Source organism: Zeus faber (assembly GCF_960531495.2).
Source record: "Zeus faber genome assembly, chromosome: 14".
NCBI classification, from domain to species: Eukaryota; Metazoa; Chordata; class Actinopteri; order Zeiformes; family Zeidae; genus Zeus; species Zeus faber.
This window is the reverse complement of record NC_137200.1, coordinates 18,596,010-18,616,440: the sequence shown is the minus strand read 5'-3', so window position 1 is coordinate 18,616,440 and position 20,431 is coordinate 18,596,010. Positions and strand designations below refer to the sequence as shown.

The window sequence follows — 20,431 nt, the reverse complement described above, 5'->3', positions numbered from 1 at the left end:
TTCGTCCATATTGTGATCGCGATTAATTATCACGATTATTAATCCATTTTGGAGAACACAATTATTTTGTGGCACTTTGTAAATCAACAGAAAACTGCCATTACAATAGTAGTGTATTTTATAAACCTATAAATAAACAAACTCAAATGTAGAAATCTTTGAATCAAAACGGGACTTTCATTACATGAATTCAGTCTTCTTAAGACCATATATAGATGATGTTTTACCAAAAACAAAGAATACCACATGGCACCAAATAAAAAAATAATTGATCCCAAACAAGAAGGTCAGCCACATTACACCTGCGGGGGTTTTTCTGCAAGAAAAAGAACAGCCATACTTCTCAGAGAAATAATAACAAAACCCAGGCCTATATTAAAGTGCCAGTTGAATTTCAAATGCATCAGGGCCATTCAAATTAGATGTCAGCTTAGAAGGCCATCATTTCTTGTATGCACTAATACAAAATATAATTAAGGTATTACTAAGCTGTTAACATGTTTTTTTATCACATGTACAAATATATGTCCATTGCATATTTTAATAATCAAACAATGATCACAAAAAATAATCAGAAAACGCTTATTACAGAAACGGCTCAATAAATACTCATAATATAGACTGTAGAAATCTCCTTGCATCGTCCTCCTTTGGATCCAGGGAGAAGAGCCGGCGCCGCCGTCCTCCTGTTAACAGCGGGCGCTGAAACGCAATGTGTGTATAGATTATTACTCATTCCAGCGATAAAAGGCGTTGTGTGATGTGTGAAATATTATATATATATATATGTATATATATATATATATATATCTCCACTTTCCTGTTCCTCCAAACAAAACGACTAAAAACAGTGTTTTTATTATTTTAGATGTATTTACTTTTTTCCTAACCGAATGAAACAAAAGAAACTCGGTGTGTCGCGCGTCCCTCTGCGCTCCCGCTTGCCGCACGGATGCGCGGATCATTTGCTTTGCCACACATGGATATTTGCCGTCAGACGGAAGAAAAAAAATGAAGGGCAAATTGCACTCAGCTGAAAGTCCAATCGTGACAACGGCCGCACGGAGAGCCCCGGCGTCCTGGTTACCTCCTCCGGTATATTTAATGGGTGCGGAAGTTCACTCGTGACAGGGCGGGTGGATCTCGGCGGCTGTGGGTGGGATGGGCGCGACCAAACTCAACGTTGGAGAATTGACATGGAAACAAAAAGCACAGAGAGAGCACCGTGACAAAAACACCTCCTGACCTGGAACTTGAACTCCACCTGTGCGTGCCCTCATCCCGCGCATGCGCAGGGACTTCACCGTTGCGGAGATGATAAACAACACAGCTCTTCACTCATTTTCTTCCACAATAATGGAAGGATCCGCTCCGCCACCCCACACCCCAGCCTGCCCCGCTCCGCCACCCCACCCCACCCCAGCCTGCCCCGTTCCGCCACCCCAGCCTGCCCCGCTCCGCCACCCCACCCCAGCCTGCCCCGCTCCGCCACCCCAGCCTGCCCCGCTCCGCCACCCCACCCCAGCCTGACCCGCTCCGCCACCCCAGCCTGCCCGCCCCGCTGCGCCAACGTTCGGTTAGATTGGCAGCGGTTTTTCACTAAATCCTGCTCCAAATATAGATCCATGTGGATCAGACTTGCACCACAAAAGGCATTTTCGCACCAAGAACTTTTGGAGGAACCCTCCCTGTTTTTTGTGTCCACACTGCAGGAGCGAGCAACAACGTAGTTCTTTGAACGCAGTTTTCAACGTTTTTCAGGGAGGTTTTTTTAGCTCAGTGACGTAAGTGCACGGTGATTGGCTCGATCACGTGAGCCAATGCAGCATCGGCAAACCCGTGTGAAACAACCAACAACCTCACCCCCAAAAATGAGACGCTTCATTGAAAGTAAACATGTGTTGCATTTGTCATGTCTGTAAAAAAAATGAAATAAAAACACAGGGAACCGACCTCGCCGCGGACTCGGACCGACCCTCGACCGTCAACCCGGGCTCACTCTGAGCGGCTAGGTACACACCAATTAAAAAAAAAAAAAAAAATTAAAATAAAATCCAATAAAAATAGTCTTTTTTATTGGATTTGATTGAGTATTTCTTTTTATTTTATTTTCCAACGTCAATTGAGTGAAACAAAAAATCCCCGCGCTGTGTTGGGATGCGAACCCGGGCCTTACAAAAGTCGGAGCAAACTCTTGAAATACGTCTTGTAGATCTATTATGAGTGAAGATTCAGCAGCTGGATTGTGTATTTCTCGCTTCAAGCTTGTTGAGAAACTGATTTTGGTGGACTGATCAGCTGAAATAAGTTAAAGTTTGTCGACTAAATACAACACGGAAACGCGGCACTCGTGCTGGAAACCCCGCTGGCTTACCTCAATTCAGCGTTCCTACTGCCGGTGACAGTACAACCAGAAAAAAAAATCCCTTGAAAGTACTTTCCCCAGTTCATGTTCCCCTCAGGGGGGTCCCCACCACGGTTTGGTCCGAAAACGCCTAAAATGTCTGAACTGCCCTGAATCCAATGGCACTTATTCATGTCCGCGGGTATTATAACACTCTAATAATAAAGGTGTGTATTAGGGGTTGTTTTTTGTGTATTCAGTGATGGTATTGTCTTCAGCTTAGCCCTCCTTGTCCCTTAAAAAAAAAAAAAGCTCAGCGGCACCGGGGGCTGAATCTCCAACGGCAACTTAGAACCCCCCCCCCCGGTCTTCCTTTCTACTTAACCCTTTGCCTGCTGGGCCACCCCCCCCAGTTTGGGACAATTTAGCCACTAACGCCGCCCGTTGCATCTCTCGCCAGATGACTGAAACCGGACCTGGACTGCCGGCTGCGTGAGGAAAAAACCCTCCCCGCCAGAGACTCGGATTCCGGAGCCAGAGAGCGAGAGGGAGAGGGAGAGGGAGAGAGAGAGAGAGAGAGAGAGAGAGAGAGAGAGAGAGAGAGAGGGGATTTCAGGCGGGAGGGGGTCGGCTTTTGGTCGCCCCTACTCCGATCCCTTCCACCGGCGCCGAGATTGAGATCTCCCCCTGCATGAGATCAGGAAAAAAGAAAAAACCCACACAGGGATGACCTCGTCCACCTCCATCACCTCGCTCTTCTCCTTCACCAGCCCGGCGGTGAAGCGGCTGCTGGGCTGGAAGCAGGGCGATGAGGAGGAGAAGTGGGCGGAGAAGGCAGTGGACTCGCTGGTGAAGAAGCTGAAGAAGAAGAAGGGGGCGATGGAGGAGCTGGAGAGGGCGCTCAGCCGCCCCGGTCAGCCCAGTGAGTGTCCTCTGACCGCTCTTTTACCGCCCTGTGATGAAATGCGTGACGACACATGTCTACCCCTGATAGAAGAGACTTTTAGCAGAATCAGAATCCAGGTACAAGGTAAAAATTGCAATAAATAGAGATAAAAATCATACAAAATAGCCAAAAGAATACAAAAAAACTCCAGAAAATAGTCAGTCTGAAAACAGTCTGAGAGAAGGAGAATATAAATAATGGAATACAATAATAAAAAAGTCATGTAAAAATATATAAAATACATAAATATATAAAATATAAATACAATACAAATACAAAACATTGAAAACAGAAAATTGTCATTCTGAAAACCTTGTGGAAAAAAGGAGAAAAAACAAACAAAAAAAACAACATAATAGAATATAAAGTGAAGTAAAAGTAAAATTAAAAAATAAAATTGTTAAATTAATACCAATAGCCAAAGAATTAGAAATTTTAATTGAAAACAGAAAAAAGTCAGAATATTCTAAATGCAATACTATGCACAGAATACTTTATTGTTATGGGTATATATGATACCACTTAATATGAATTATTGCTGTGCACCATATTTTATTGGCATTGAACGCAGGAACGTAATTATTGGGGTAGCCAGTTAATTTTGCCTAATTCACAATCTATTTACTCCAACATTTCTTCCAGTCAAAGACCAATAATAGCTCAGTATCTCTTTTGGTGAGAATAAAATTCAAGGACACGTTTACAGTCCCTGCTCTCACCGACGCTGAAAATACGATTGGTGTGAAGAGCGCAGAGTTTCCGTGCCTCCATCCTCCATCCATGCCTCCGTCATTTCCCCGCAGGCAAGTGCGTGACCATCCCAAGGTCCCTGGACGGCAGGCTGCAGGTGTCGCACAGGAAGGGCCTCCCCCACGTCATCTACTGCCGCGTGTGGCGCTGGCCCGACCTGCAGTCCCACCACGAGCTCAAAGCCCTGGAGTGCTGCGACTTCCCCTTCGGCTCCAAGCAGAAGGACATCTGCATCAACCCCTACCACTACCGCCGCGTGGAGACCCCAGGTACAGACAGAGACACCCGAAAATGAGGTGGTTTTATAGCAGAGGTATTCCGATACCGCTGTTTTGTGACGTTTTCTCCACTCTAAAGCTGCCCTCGCACATCCACTGCCACCCGGAAATTATCCGGACATCACCCGGGGGAGCGGTATGTGTGAACAGAGCAGGTGATTGTCCAGATCATTCACAGCGAGCGAGTGGGCGCGTCGTGCGTTGATGACGTCTCTGGCGCACGGTGAAGACGTCATCAGCACGCGACGCGCCCACACGCCGAGGGTGAAGAGCGGCCGGAGCGGAGCCGCTTCGTACCACTTCCTGCGTTCCTTTATATTCCTTCCCACTCTCTCGTTTATATTGCGGATACGGCCAAATTCGCGGAGTATCAACGCTTAAAAGTCACACTTTGGTAGCCTCGTCCGCCATCTCGTGCGTGCTTGTAAACTCTGCGGCGTCACTGCATCATGTCCTGCCTCGTCTAAGCCAAACATGGTATTTCCAGTCGGTGTGGACACGGATAATCTCCGGTTTTGTGCTACATTTGCGAAAGGGCAACTCCGCACAATGTCCAGACCTGATTATCCGGGCATTGTCCAGAGTTCATGAAAGCAGCTTAATTGTTTGAAAATGGACATCAGTCCTGATCACTACATTTTCAGTTGTACGATGTGTTATAGCAACATCTCTCATTGTCTCTCTCTTACCATCTCCCGAATCCCTCATCTTTTCGCCTCTCTCTCTCCATCGCATCTCGACTCAGTGCTGCCCCCGGTGTTGGTCCCGCGTCACAGCGAGTTCAACCCCCAGCACAGCCTCCTGGCCAAGTTCCGCAACGCGTCGCTGCACAACGAGCCGCTGATGCCCCAAAACGCCACCTACCCGGACCACTTCCCCTCCCTACCCGGCTCCACCTTCTCCTCCTCCTCCCCGGCCTCCTCCTCCTCCCTCACCCAATCCCCCGCCTCGCAGAGCTACCCTGACTCCCCCGGCAGCACGGCAGAGCCCGGCAGCCCGTACCACATCACAGGTAGGGGGTAGTTTGAGGTTTGCAGAGACGTAACCCGTTTCTATGTGTCCAAGAGGTGCTTTTCTTTAATTGATCTGTGGTATGCTTAATACGGCTTTTGGTAAGGTATTATGGCATTGAGGAGAATTTCCAATACTAATTTCCTATTGTAGCCTGGATTCAGGTTGGTATCTGATACCAGTCACAGCATCTGTCTATTCCTAAAAAACAAGAATAATATTAATAACAAATATAGCTGCAGGCAGAAATATACAGGGTCCAGGTTAGTCGTGTTACGAATCACAGTTTTCCGAGTTCCCGTAAAACCCACCATCGCTTCGTGTCGACACCAATTCCAGAATTTGCGTGCTGTCGCTCATCTTTACATCAGCATTACTACTAAAACGAGTTACAATTTTCCGAGTTTCCATTGAACGCAGCATTGGCTCCCGCTCGTCTCGAACCAGCGCGAATCCTGCACGAAGCAACCACTACACACCAACGGAGTCCACAATGCAGAACAAAATGAAGCATCTTATTGTTGTCGGTTATTGTTCTCGTTTTAAACGTGTTTCTAAGTATGTTGGACACTTTCTGTGTCCGATTACAGTTTTCGGGGTTTTATGAAACGCAGCGCTAGTTACAGCTTTCCGAGCTTTGTGGTGCTTGTAGCGTGGAGGTCGATGGAGGATTTGGACACGGTGGTCTCGCGTGGCACGGTTGGTCCGGTGATAAGTTGCGGCTCCATGTTATTACTTATATACGGCAATAATATAATTAAATACAAATAATGAATGGAGGGGGTGGTTGAGAGAGTGACAAAGAATGTGTCCCCATCATGCACTGTGCTTGTTTAGCGACATAAGGAAACTAAGTAAAATAAAATAAGCGATATATAAAAAATAAAAATAAAAAAATAGAAATAAATAATAAAATACTTGACTCACACTGTGTCACGGGCGCCCCATCGCTGGCGCGGCCGGTGCCGTCAGGGAGGGGGCGATCGGAGGCAGAGCTGCGATGATTTAAAAGTCTGTGGTTGTGTTTACAAATAATCCCAGAGTGGAATTTCACTTGCTGAACCCTGATTTTTCCGGTTTTTCATGTCTTACATTTTAGTATCGCGTCGTGTTGCGCTATGACAAATAGCTATTTTAAATGTGCTGTGGGAATCCCCCCGCAGGTATTAATAAAGCGTTATCTCATCTTATCTTATTTTAAAAGTCAATACCCTTGACTTAAAATGTAGAGTCACCTACAAAATCAATAGCTACTTATCTGATCACGGTAAGCTTTTGCATTTGTCCTTCATACGTACATGGGGAGCACAGTGCATTCCCGTCTAGATAATAGATCAGCCGATGAATAGGTCGTTTAACGAATGGATTTTGTTTTTCCCCGGCCTCCGTCTGCCCAGCCGAGACCCCGCCGCCTCCGTACAGCATGATGGAGACGACCCCGCAGGAAGACATGAAGCCCAACACCTCCAGCACCACCACGCTCATACTCTCCACCCCTCATCGCGGTAACGTTTCGGTTCTTTTTATCCCCCAGACGTTCGCGGCCGCGGTCACCAAACGGGACCGGCGGCGGAGACCTCTCATTGCGGCGTTGTCTCTCTTGCTTGTGCAGACTTGCGGCCGGTGTGCTACGAGGAGCCCGAGTACTGGTGTTCCATCGCCTACTACGAGCTCAACAACCGCGTGGGCGAGACCTTCCACGCCTCGTCCCGCAGCCTCCTGGTCGACGGCTTCACCGACCCGTCCAACAACAAGAACCGCTTCTGCCTCGGCCTGCTGTCCAACGTCAACCGCAACTCCACCATCGAACACACGCGCAGGCACATAGGCAAAGGTAGCGTGACCCCCCGCGACCACGGGGCCAGCAGCTGCTGTGAACTGTTTTGTCATATTGGGAAGGAACAGGGTGCATTCTGGCACTGCAAAATGAAGTTCAAGGACTTTCAAGTACTTCTTTTTTAAACACTTTTATCCATTTTCAAGGACTTTGAAGGATGCGCAAAACAAATATAATCAATATGTTTATTATTTATATTAGTATATCATATATATATTTTATAAGTGTCTATTTCCAACCATGCTGGATTAAATTTACATTTCTCTGGCATCATCAATGTCTTAAAAGCGATTCTGGGAAAATTTCTATGACGTTATGTTTTGGATAACAAAACCAGGGGGGATATCACAGGTTTTCAATGATTGCAGGTTTTTTTTTCCATGGACTTTTCAAGCACTTAAGCACAGAGTTGCCTATTTTCAAGGTATTCCCGTACTTAAAATTTCTGAGGACATCAAGCACCTCAAGGACCTGGTGGGAAACCCGATGAAAGCCGAAAAAAGGTAGCCCGTGTGATTGTGCTCACAGGCTTCAACTTGAGTGTGACTAAACCAATATTCGGGCCTCGGAGGCTTTGTCTTCGGTTCTTATGAAAGCAAAGGAAAACATTCAAGTAGGTTTACCCTACGCACCCAGCACAACAACAACAAATGACATCCGGACATTTGTGTTTTGTTTTTGAGTCCAGAGAGTGTTTTCCCTGGGACAAAAACAAACAAAAAAAAAATAGATATACAGTATATCCAGATGCATCTTCTAGATCAGTGGTATTCAAACTGTGGGGCGCGTCCCCCTAGTGGGACACAAAAGAATTGCAAGAGGCGCGAGAATATGAAATGTACTGAATCTATTAAGCGCTAATTTGACATGAAAAATTACATTTCATGAAATATATTTAATTGAAGTTTCTAAATCTAATAGGATAATAGTTTCTTAATTTCTCCCAATCTAATTAGTGGTCCAGCTCGAAAGGCTGGAACTCAAATTTTTTTGTTTCGGATTTTTATGATTCTTCCAGCCATTCATGAAATGTATCATGAAAGTGCCTGGCGCTCAGAAACCCACAGACACGAGGGAATAAGAATTTTATTCAGGGCACATGCTGTGCACATGTGCTGGACACATGCAGTGGTCCAAGTTTGATCCACATCGGACCACATCTGTATTGGGAGTTAGTAAAATAAACTTTTTTTCTGAAGGAAGGAATCGGAAGTAGCAGGGTACAGGGACCGTAGGTAGCGGAGTGGAGGGACCGGAGGTAGCGGAGTGGAGGGACCGGAGGTAGCGGAGTGGAGGGACCGGACGTAGCGGAGTGGAGGGACCGGAGGTAGCGGAGAGGAGGGACCGGACGTAGCGGAGTGGAGGGACCGGAGGTAGCGGAGTGGAGGGACCGGAGGTAGCGGAGTGGAGGGACCGGACGTAGCGGAGTGGAGGGACCGGAGGTAGCGGAGAGGAGGGACCGGACGTAGCGGAGTGGAGGGACCGGAGGTAGCGGAGTGGAGGGACCGGAGGTAGCGGAGTGGAGGGACCGGAGGTAGCGGAGTGGAGGGACCGGAGGTAGCGGAGTGGAGGGACCGGAGGTAGCAGAGAGGAGGGACCGGACGTAGCGGAGTGGAGGGACCGGAGGTAGCGGAGTGGAGGGACCGGAGGTAGCAGAGAGGAGGGACCGGACGTAGCGGAGTGGAGGGACCGGAGGTAGCGGAGCGGAGATCTTTGTGACATCATCATCCAATTTGGTATATATGTGCAGGGTATGACTCTGAGGCGGCTTCCACATAGGAAGCGGGTTACGCTACAATGCGCTCTAAACTCCACTGGTGTGTGTTTACAAAAGGTGTTCGCTCTTACCCACACAATCAAAAGTTAAGGAAGCGCTCCAAGTTTACATGGGGTCGAAAACGAGAGACAGCAGCAAGTGATGCTGCGTTCCGTGGGAACTCGGAAAACTGTCATTCAGACAGTAGGAAGTGATGCTGCACACCACGGGAACTCTGAAAACTGTATTTCGTGTCAGTAGTCCCCAGGTCTGTTATCTTGGTAAACTCCTAGGGAGGGAGGGCCTCGGTAAAGAAAGTCTGAACACCACTGCTCCAGATGCGCCCTCGGCTATTTGTCCAGTCGATGAGCATCCTCTCGTTTTCCGATGCACTCGTCCCGAACTACTACCGTTTTTTTCCCCTCCACCTGCAGGCCTGCACCTGTACTACGTCGGCGGGGAGGTGTACGCCGAGTGCCTGAGCGACAGCAGCATCTTCGTCCAGAGCCGCAACTGCAACTTCCAGCACGGCTTCCACGCCACCACCGTGTGCAAGATCCCCAGCGGCTGCAGCCTGAAGATCTTCAACAACCAGCTGTTCGCCCAGCTCCTCTCCCAGTCCGTCAACCACGGCTTCGAGGTGGTCTACGAGCTCACCAAGATGTGCACCATCCGCCTCAGCTTCGTCAAGGTGAGTCAGGAAAAGGCGCCGGGATCGGAGGTCAGAGGTGGTAATCCGCAGGACGGGCCGCGTTGGGGCGCGACAAGACAAGCACGACAAGTCCGAGAATTCCATTCTGAACTGCGCTTTGTTTTGGCCCTTCGCTCCAAGGTGGTCAGCTTGGTCAAAAGTCCCACAGATTGATTTTCTTTTATCTTGGTCACTTGATATTTTTGGGATATTCCAAGGGGGCCCTTCTCATCTCAAATAAAGCACTTTTGATGCTTTTAAATGCCATGTTCATTTTGCCGTCCCTCTCCATGGCATACTTTCATGTCTTATTATACAAATAAGCACCTAGGCACCGTATTGAATTTCCCTTGAGTAACTCGATATGTTGTTTTCTTGATTCCTGGACTCAAACCCCACCGAGCGCAGATAGAGGCCTCCTCCGGTTACATCCACACAGACAAATACCCCTTTCCCACTGCGGCAAAAACCTGGTAACACCCGCTAACAGCCGGCATTTGTCATTGGTGGAAAAGGTAACACCCGGGTTTCAGTCCCGGGTCAAATGACCCTGCAATAGACACAGGTTTTAATCGGCTCCACCTCCGATCGGCTCTGATGGGAACACGACACCCGGGTCGACGCGCTAATTTTGGCCTCTTCACCTGCGCGACGCGACGCGCGTTGAAGTTCCGGGCGTTCGCGTATAAATAGACGGGAGTATCGGTGTATCGTTCCATCACTTCATATCCCATTTAGAACCCAAACTCAAAATCAGAAGGTGATGACTTGTTTCCCCGCACGCGGGACCATGAAATGTTTTGGCGTGTGGGGGCCGCGGCCGAGAACCCCCCCACGCCCCCCGGCCGGGCTCCGGGCCACTCCACCACCGCCCCCAGCCGGTCTTCGCGCTCAGACCCAGTATAGATATACGCACGATCCGACTGATTTTTATTTTTATTTTTTCATAGTTTTACCTCGTTTTTTTTTTTGTCGAAGTTGCCGTCCTCCTCTCCCGTTTCATCTCCAAAGACACGGAAACCAGGCTCGCACCTCTTCCGGCAAACTTTTACCGAATTCCGAAACAGGTGGTCACGCGGGTATGCACCTCCGTGATTTTGATGTTCCCGTTTGTGCTCCAGGGCTGGGGGGCTGAGTACCACCGCCAGGACGTGACCAGCACGCCCTGCTGGATCGAGGTGCACCTCCACGGGCCCCTGCAGTGGCTGGACAAGGTCCTCACTCAGATGGGCTCCCCGCAGAACCCCATCTCCTCCGTGTCGTAACAAACGCTCCCACACGTGTGTGCGTGCGCGTGCGTGTGTGTGTGTGTGTGTGTGTGTGTGTGTGTTAGTCATAGATTGTGTCCAAAAAGAATTCCTGCCCTCGTCAATTTCATGGTTATGTACTTTAGTGATTGTAAAGATGTTCAAATGTGTAATTTCCCATGTGGTCCTACGATACTCCCGAGAACAGCTGTCTTTGAATTTCGTTTTTTTTTTCTAATACGCAGCCTGTGGTAGTTATAGTGATAGCGTGCCTTTATTTAAAAACGTATATAAATGACAGCGCGTTTATGTTTCCTCTGTTCCGTGACATGCTTACTGCACTCCAAGAGAGGGAAGAAAAATGGTATTTACGCGCGTCGGTACTAAAAGATGTTTTGAATGTTGTTTCCATCGACCTTATGTAATGTTCTCCTAAATGTACTGCTTCATTTTTACGTCCATTAAATGTCCTTTTATTCAAGAATCTGAAATGTGTCTCATATACAGTATATGGGGGGGGGGGGTGAAGAAAAGAGCACAACAAATTCAATTTGAAATTCGGTGTCGGTCACAGCTTTAATCTTCACAGCCATCCCATAAATCCCACAAATAAACGCACGAGCCCAACAAGACTGACGAGTGAAGGTTCAGTTACAGGTGATCTCCGTTAAAAGCACAAACACTTATCATTACTCGATTGAATTACTTGCTTTAGTTGAATGCATAGAAAACCATAGAAAAGTGAATGACGTTGACTGACTTTTAAGAAATCATCCCAACATCATTACCAATGGATGCTTTTCCCAGATGCTGGAAGGTGTATTTTTGTAATTTCACAGGAGCTAGGCTAGTCGATTCCCTCCGCTGCCATGCACTGGGCTAACACAGTTAGCATGCAGCGTGTGTACTGCACACACACGGGATGAAATTGGGATTGATCGCCTCATTAAAGATGGACGCGCGTGTTTCTCGGTGCTGTAATATGCCTGCGTGGGTGGACACAGTCACACCCGCGGCCAAATTCTGACCAAACTACATTTTTTTTTTTTTTTTTTCTGTTGCTAGTTTCACATAAATAAGGAAAATGTTTGGTGTTTCACGTCGAAGACTGGAAAGCCAACAGTAGAAAAGAGGAAACACTCCGAATGACAACCTAATGTGACATTATAACACACGAGTCACGACACAATGACAAGCGTTCACCTTTTCACACGCCAGTTAAATAGATCTCCCAAAGGATATGAGAACGAGTGTCCAAAGAACACAACCCTTTTCGAGTCTTAGCGGCGTCAAACACGGCGCCCGTTTGTTTCCGTGACGCTGACTTGGCCGCCGTTAGCCGTCAGCATCCTGGGAACTGTTGCGACTGGTTGCGGCTCTGAACGGCCAGGAGATGCTGCTGCTGCTGGAGGAAGCGGATCACCTCCGGGCTCCGGAGTAACGACTGGAGGGCCACGAAAAGAACACACACACACACACACAAAAAAAAAGACGCATACAAAAGACGTTCATTTTAAGGATTTTACGGATTACGAACCTGGATTATAGGGCACAGAGACACTACAATACCACCTTGGGAGTACACACATTTGGACTTGCTACTAGGACTGCTGTGATATAAGGATCATTAGTTTTATTACTCTTATTAATACTTTTGTTATCATTGTATGACACTTTTTGACTGTTATCACTGCAGGGTTGAATGTGGCATTGCATACTTTCAGGTACTTTTAAGTGGGTTTTTTTAAGGACTTTACACAAAACAAAATAATCCAATCCAATTTTCTTTATTAATTAAAATAAGAAATCAATTTAAAAGTAAAATAAATTTACTTTAAAGAATATAATCTTTCTATAATCATTGTGTATTATTTATATTAGTATATCTATCCAATCCAATGTATCCAATGTATTTATATCTCTTTTCAATAATTATTTATATTCCACTACATTTGCACATGACGCTTGCACACTTTAAACTATCACTTTATTTTTATGTATTTTTATTTGTATGTTTTATCTACATAGTTTTGTGTAGAAAATGTTTCAAATAACTGACAATTCGCTTTTTTTTTTTTAATTTTTTCCAAACTGCTTTACTTTTCATTGAAAACCGGACTCACATTCCTTGTATGTCTAAGTGTAGTTGGCCAGCGAAGCCTGAAGCCTGATCTTTTCAAGCGCTCCAGCGCCAAAGGGGCCATTTTACATACTTACAATTCTGAGGACGAAATCCAAGCACTTCAATTCAAGGACCTGATAAAAACCCTGCTACTATATGCCACTTTAAATCGATAGTAAACATACAGTATGTGTTATTTCTTATCTCATTTTGATATGTATCTCTTTCTCGCAATGTTTACTGCCGCAGCGCCTCAGGTTCCCGGAGGAGAGGGTTAACCGAGTGATCTGACCGTATCCTGTCGTATCTCGTTGTACTGTGTGGTATGTTATCGTATCTTATGCTGTGGCGACGTCCGTGGAGCGCTGGGACTCACCAGCCGTTTCTGGTTGAGCACCTGTTCGATCAGGGAGGGCCTCGCCGGTCGGTCTCCCATCGTCCCCAAGCGCTGCTTGTTCACGGAGACGGGCCTCTCCTCAGAGTTCTCCTAAAACAAACAAAACAAAACACATGACCGCCATCCCAGCTGGCTTCAACTCAATTTTCTGTTCTGCTTGGGTTTTGTTTTGTATTTTTGGGAGGGGTGAGATTGTTTTCTGTAATCTTTGTCTTATATCTTCAGTTGAAACCTAAGCTTGTCATTAGGCTTACTGTACTGTATCTTGTAGTGTTCTATCGTGTAGTCAACCGTTGGGTTTTATTGTACATTTACACATTTTCCATATATTTCAATAATCTATACTAGTACATGCCCGTTCAGGATAACGAAAAAAATCTAAGGACATTTTAATCAAAGGACATACAGACAGACAGGCAGACAGACTCCTGCCCTTATAGTTTCTCATTTTTTTCTTTTCAAAGCGACTATTTATACATTTTACTCTACTACATTTCTAACAGCCACTACTTTAGTTAAAAAAATAAATTTAAAAAAAATTTAAATGTTGAGAAAATAATAATAATAATAATAATAATAATAATAATAAAAATAATATTATTATTATATTATTATAATATTATTTACGGCGGTTTACGTATTTGCCGAGGTTTGCGACGGTGATGGAATTCACGTCATTTTATTGGTGACTTCTTTCCTTGGATTACATTTCTGATAGGTTGCGCTTCCATGAAATACCAAAAAAACGTTGGTGTATTTCTGTGACTTACTACAATTTCATGGGTTCTATTTTTCCCGACGCCTCCCCAGTTCATGAACGCAGAACTCATTGGCACAGTTCGGTAGACTCGGCTCAACGCTGCGACGAGTTCCTGTGGATTAATGTTTTGTTTCGTGTTTTTTCATCTGAGCTGGTTTGCTCACACAGGGGCATTTACGACCCGTTGTTGCGCGAGTTAAATATTTTAGCTTTTTGCCATCCTCTGCGACGGAAAGAGCCGCATGTTACGTAGCAGATCAAGTGGGGTGCAGATATGGACAACGAGAGGCTAATAAAAATATTAAACATTACAAAAATTCTCATATACAATAAGACACCAAATCAATTAGTTGAATGTATTTTATATTGGACTCATCACCATCGCAACGTATTGCTTGTTTCGTTGTGCCGCTGCACCTGTCCCTCCGGGTTTTTTAGCGCGAAAAATACAAGCAGGATTAATAAAAATAAAAATCGCGCTGCGGGCCCCTAATAAAAAAAAAAATAATAATAAATAAATAAATAGATACATATAGCTGCAGGCAGCGATACAGGGCGTCCAGTTCAGTCTTGTTTAGTTAAGTACATACATATGTGAAACGTAGCACGATTTTCCAAGTTTACAGTGAACGCCGTGACAGTAACGTGATTATTTAGAAAACTGTATTGGTAATATAATAATAATAATAACAATCATAATAATCATCATCATCATCATCATCAGAAGAAGAGACTGGATATATTTAAGCGCTGATTTAAGATTTCTCATCAATGACTCATTAGGTCCAAATACTTGTTAAATACTATGATACCGCTTGTACTTTGTATATACATGTACCTCACAGGATAGATATTTTGCTGTTATCTCTGTTATGCCCTATTTATTTGTTTTGTTTGTTGTGGAATTGTGTGTTTTTCCTTTGTTCATAGGCTTTTTGCCAACATTTAGTTTTACTGCTAAGGCTTATATTTAATGTCAGGAAGTTCATCTTTCTGGTTGAGTTTATTTCACAAGTAATTGTACAGGACCGTAGATTTAATTATTTGACATGACCTGTTTATTTTTGTCATCTTTTCATTTTTATCTCGTGTTTTTATGTTTAGGTGCTGTTGTTTATCACTGGGTTTGTTGTATATTTTCGATGTGTTTTGTGCATGTACAGGTGCCCCTCACTTAACGACCGAGATCCTACACCCAGGTCGTTAAGCGAATTGGTCGATAAGCGAGGACCCTTGTTGTTTCACGGTAAGGGGGCGTGGCCATTGCGAACGCATTGTGAACGCATTGTAGTGAATACTGACAGACTGCGGGAGCGACACTGAGAACGGTGATGAGATGGGATGTATACAGTGTATATAGTATACATAGTATATATTGTGTATAAAGGGTGATGCGCGATGAGATGCTTAACGCACGCAGTGCGCATGTTGCGGTATTGTACGCAGCGTACAATACAGACTGGTCAAGTTGGTCGTAAGTCCGAACGGTCGTTTTAACACGCAGGTCGTTAAGTGAGGAGTACCTGTATTGGCGTTTTCTCTTTTTATACTGTATTTCTTTGTTATTATTTTGCCTTACGTCCAGTTTCCCGCTGGACATGGCCTGGTCGCTCTTCTTCTTCTTGTACTTGTCCTTGTACATCTTGTTGCGGTGCTTCTTGCACATCCAGGGCTTCCGCTGCTTGGCCACCTGCGTGCTGGTCTGCGTGCAGCCGTCGTACGTGCACTGCTTGGGGGCGTGATCGCCCTCCGCCGCCTCGTCGTCGTTCAGCTCCTCCGGGCTGGCGGCGCTGTCCCTGGGGTCCAGCACGTCGCTCTCCTCGTCCGCGTCGTCCGTCATGTCGTACGCGAACATGCCGCCGCCCTCGGGCTCCTGAGGCGTCACCACATTCCGGCTGTCCAGCACGCCGGTCTTGCTGACGTAGTACCGGTGCCCGTCCTTGGTGAGCAGCAGGGTGGAGTCCTTATCCTTCCCCGCCGCGGCGTCCTCTTCGCTCATGTCACCGCCGCTGTCGTTGTCGTTGCGGTGGTGTTCGGTGTTGCTAACGGGAGCTTGCTAGCTCAGTTAGCCTATCAGGCGACTATCGCTAATTCACCCCCTTTTCTCCGTTTCTCTAACCGATACGTTTCAGGTTTTGCTTTTTTTTTATGTATTAAACTGCAGTAGATTCACCGTAGAGAACACGATACAAACAAAACGGGTATAAATGTCTTTATTTGGAATCGTCCCCTCAGCTGTCACTCCCCGTGGCTGCGGTACGACGACCCGGCGGCCCTTCTTCGCTCAACTCCGTGGTTGGGCGGCGTGGCGGCAGCGGTCTTGCCCCCTGGTGGTCCAAGTGGGTATGCGCGCACACACGTTTCGACGGCACACGGAGCTCCAGCTGCGCGGCGCTGTGACGAACGGGGGGTTTGTGTCCAAATTCGACGGATCGAACACCGAAGCCGTCCCCGGTCTCCCCAGTGGAGGGGCCCATCGATTGGTCGATCGATCGATCGATCGACTGACATTCCACTAGTGGGGTAACGACGGGAGGAAACTCCCTTTGAGTGTATTAGTTCAACAGACGTGGGCCTGGAAGAATTTACTCTGTCGGGCCATTGTGAATGTGATACCAGTCCAGATGTACTGCTATCACTGCAAAAGTCACACATGAAGTCAAAAAAAGCTTTTTCTTCATTCAAAACATTTTGTCTTTACTGGGACACGTGGTCCTCTCACCTCAAATCACATGCATTGCGCCTGGGGCGCTGTTGGCACCGTGCTCCGGGTGGGTTATCTCCCAAATAGGAGCCTTTCTGTGTGGAGTTTGCATGTTCTCCCCGTGCTCACATGGGGTTTCCTCCACCTAACGTGCCCCCCCACCAAAAACATGCACCCATCATCGTCTGACCAGCGATGGACACTTATCACCTGGTCCCCGGGCGCGTCCACGTATGCTGCCCACTGCTCCTGGCTGTGCCCCCGGAGGAAGGACAAGCCAGGATGGGTCGAAAGCAGAGGATCCATTTCACCGGCCACCATCAAAGCATGTGCATGTGTGTGTGTGTGTGTGTGTGTGTGTGCAAGCATGTGTTGTGGTGTGGTGTGTTGCGTGACGAATAAAGACTGTTTCTTCTTCTTCTTCTTTCATTGTTGGAGGGAGTATTTGAATAATATTTGTTTAGAGCCGGCTTTCACCGGTAAAGGGTAAGCATAAGGATTTGTATTTAAAAATGTATAAAGGAAAAAAAAGTCTAACCAATCCACTGAACCAATCAGAACGCAGAGTCGGGTCGCCAGAATTTGACCTGACACCTATAATATATATGTTTTTTAATATATCATTTGTCATCAGGATATGCCCGAGCGCTCACCTGCAGAAAGAAGGTTTGATGCAGTATTACAGGCTCTATTATATCAGGGCGCTGGTCCTCATATAAAAGTGATGATATATAAATGACGACTACTCTTACACTTTTAGTTACTTTAAGTAGATCTAAGAGCAAGTACTTATAGACTTTTGCTTTTGATTGATTTACACACAGGGGTGTTACAGAAAATTATCTCTGAACTTTTTTTTATTAGCCACGTTGCTCGTAACGCAAGAAAAAAAAAACCCACCAGCATACGGCACAAGGTCGTTTGTCATAGAGCACTTTTTATTGTCAGTGGGTCTTTTTTTTTCTTTTGGATAAAGCATTTTTTTTTAAACTGGGGGACAGGTAATATTGCAGTGATGTCTAATACCGTGGCGAAAGCACTGACTGTAGAAAAACACCCCACACTGACCCTTCCAGCGGCGGGACCCGACCCGACCCGCACCGACCGAGTCGCTGGAAATCATCTGCAACACCCCCCGGGACTCGAGCTCTTCGCTCTCCCCAACTCCCCACCCACTTTTCCCGAGGAGGTCATATCAATCCCGACCGCTCCTTGTACATCTTGACGCGGTGCTTCTTGCACATCCAGGGCCTCCGCTGCTCGGCCGCCTGCGCGCTGGTCTGCGTCGTACACTGCCTGGGGGCGCGATCGCCCTCCGGCTCCCCCGGGCTGGCGGCGCTGTCCCTGGGCTCCGGCACGTCCCTCTCCTCGCACGAGAACGTGGGCCCCTGCGGCGTCACCAAGTCCCGGCTGTCCAGCACGCCGGTCTTGGTGAGCAGCAGGGCGGACTCCTTATCCTTCCCCGCCGCGGCGTCCTCTTCGCTCATGCCGCCGCCGCCGTTGTTCGCGGTGGCGGTGGTGGTGTTGCTGCTAACGGGAGCTCGCTAGCTCAGTTAGGCGACCGTCGCCAATTCACCCCCTTTCTCCGTTTCTCTAATCGATACGTTTCAGGTTTTTTTTTAACTGCAGTAGATAACACTGTAGAGAACACGATACAAACAAATACATATAAATGTCTTTATTTGGAATCCTCCCCTCAGCTGTCACTCCCCACGGCTGCGGAACGACAACAACAACACTGCGGCCCTTCTTCGGCGTGGCAGCGGCCTGGCCCCCTGGTGGTCCAAGTGGGTATGCGCGCACACACGTTTCGACGGCACACGGAGCTCCAGCTGCGCGGCGCTGTGACGAACGGGGGGGTTTGTGTCCAAATTCGACGGATCGAACACCGAAGCCGTCCCCGGTCTCCCGATCGATCGATCGATCGATTGGCATTCCACTGTAAATCACATGCATCGCCGGAGGGAGTGTTTTTATAACACCTTTTTTTTTTTTTAAACAGGCTGTCACTGGTAAAGGTAAAGGGTAAGGATTTGTATTTAAAAACGCATAAAAAAAAGGTCTGAGAATGCAGAGTCACTTCGCTCGGATTTGACTATGACGCCACCTATAATATATATATATTTTTAATATATAATTTGTCAACAGGATATGCCTGAGCTCTCACCTGCAGAAACAAGGTATGCACTTGATGCCGTATTATAGGGTCTATTATATCAGGGCGCTGGCCCTATATTAAAAAATGATATATTGATATATTAAATATATATCTGATATATTAAAAAATATAATACAATTTTCTTGCACATTTCTAACTGTACATTTTGCCTTTACCATGTGTATATAGATGTGTTTATATATTTATTGATATATAAATATGTTTCTTAATAATTATTATATGTTGTATGTTCATATGTTGTATGTAAATATGCTGCGTGTAGATTGGAGTTTGTAACGAAAGTAATTTCCCCCTGGGAGTATTAAAGTATTTCTGATATAAAAGTGATGATATATAAACGACGACTACTTTTACTTTTTTTAGTTACTTTAAGTAGATTTAAGAGCAAGTACTTAAAGACTTTTGCTTTTGATTGATCTTAACACAGGAGCGTAACAGAAAATGATCTCTGAACTTTTCCTTTTTTTTTTTTAATTAGCCACGTTGCTCGTAACGACAGACCAAAAAAAAAAACCCACCAGCATACGGCACAAGGTCGTTTGTCATAGAGCACTTTTTATTGTCAGTGGGGTTTTGTTTTTTTTTCTTTTTGATAAACCATGTTTTGAACAGAGGGACGGGTAATATTGCAATGATGTCTAATACCGTGGTGAAAGCACTGACTGTAGAAAAAAAACACCCCGCACTGACACGTCCAGTTTCGGTGTCGCCGGGCCCGTGAATAGGGAGAACCCGTCGGGAAATCATCTGCAACACCCCCCGGGACCCGAGCTCTTTGTTCTCCCGAACCTCCACCCACCCTTTCCCGAGGAGGTCACATCATTCCTGAGATTCCTCATCACTGACTCTTCCTCCGCCCGGTTACCTTTTTACCCCCCCCCCGACGGCACACATTTCGCACGCCGTTTATTTGCTTGATTAGACCTAGAAGTAAAGAAATATAATGTACTGTGTACTATCAAAATAAATAAAATTATGTTATTTACAAAACACAGCAGCAGGACAGGGGTCACCAAAGCCTTTCGTGGGAATAGGCCGCTGCACGTGTCCGCCACGTCTTGCATCTGGAGTAAATGAAGGTGGAGGAGCGCCGTTTTGAAAGCGGAGGAAAACAAACAAAGAAAACCTTCCCTTGCGATGTTTGGGGAGAGGCTGGCGCCAAGTTCGGTCTCGGAAAAAGCGCGAGTCCTCGTCCGTGCTTTTCGCCACAGCCCCCACGGGCGGTGGGGTGGGGTCGGAGGCGGCGCGATCCGTCGCAGCTCGACCTCTGGGTTGACCCCAGTGGGCCCAACGCGGCTTCCAGTCCGTCTCTACGGCACAACCAAGCAGGGTTCGTGACACACGGATAACGAAACGTGTCGCTGCGGCACTTTTTGCTTGGACGCGGCAATTTTTTTTTTTTTTTGAGG

General features: G+C 46.5%; 2 protein-coding genes across 4 annotated transcripts in view; one reads left to right on the top strand and one right to left on the bottom strand.

Moving 5' to 3' along the window:
- The window catches only part of smad9 (SMAD family member 9), a 13,509-nt gene extending 2,168 nt beyond the window's left edge, over positions 1-11,341 (top strand). Inside the window, exons 2-8 of one of the 2 annotated variants that reach the window (XM_080013625.1) lie at positions 2,805-3,266; positions 4,094-4,309; positions 5,064-5,330; positions 6,727-6,834; positions 6,942-7,163; positions 9,357-9,613; positions 10,735-11,341. In XM_080013625.1, coding sequence (XP_079869751.1) covers positions 3,071-3,266; positions 4,094-4,309; positions 5,064-5,330; positions 6,727-6,834; positions 6,942-7,163; positions 9,357-9,613; positions 10,735-10,878 — 1,410 coding nt within the window. In that variant the 5' untranslated portion in view covers positions 2,805-3,070 and the 3' untranslated portion in view covers positions 10,879-11,341. The remainder of the gene's footprint in view (positions 1-2,804; positions 3,267-4,093; positions 4,310-5,063; positions 5,331-6,726; positions 6,835-6,941; positions 7,164-9,356; positions 9,614-10,734) is intronic. The other variant, XM_080013626.1, reaches the window with a different exon arrangement.
- Positions 11,342-11,502: 161 nt separating this feature from the next.
- Positions 11,503-16,404, bottom strand: rfxap (regulatory factor X-associated protein). 2 transcript variants are annotated; one of them, XM_080013627.1, is made up of 3 exons: positions 15,719-16,404; positions 13,359-13,469; positions 11,503-12,304 (listed from the first exon to the last, which is right to left on the bottom strand). In XM_080013627.1, the coding sequence occupies exons 1-3, from the start codon at positions 16,136-16,138 to the stop codon at positions 12,203-12,205; spliced, it is 633 nt and encodes a 210-aa protein (XP_079869753.1). In that variant the 5' UTR covers positions 16,139-16,404; the 3' UTR covers positions 11,503-12,202. The 2 variants fall into 2 exon arrangements, with proteins under 2 accessions (XP_079869753.1, XP_079869754.1); XM_080013628.1 differs by lacking the exon at positions 11,503-12,304 and having other exon boundaries at positions 13,396-13,469; positions 15,663-16,404.
- Between the last annotated feature and the right edge of the window lie 4,027 nt (positions 16,405-20,431).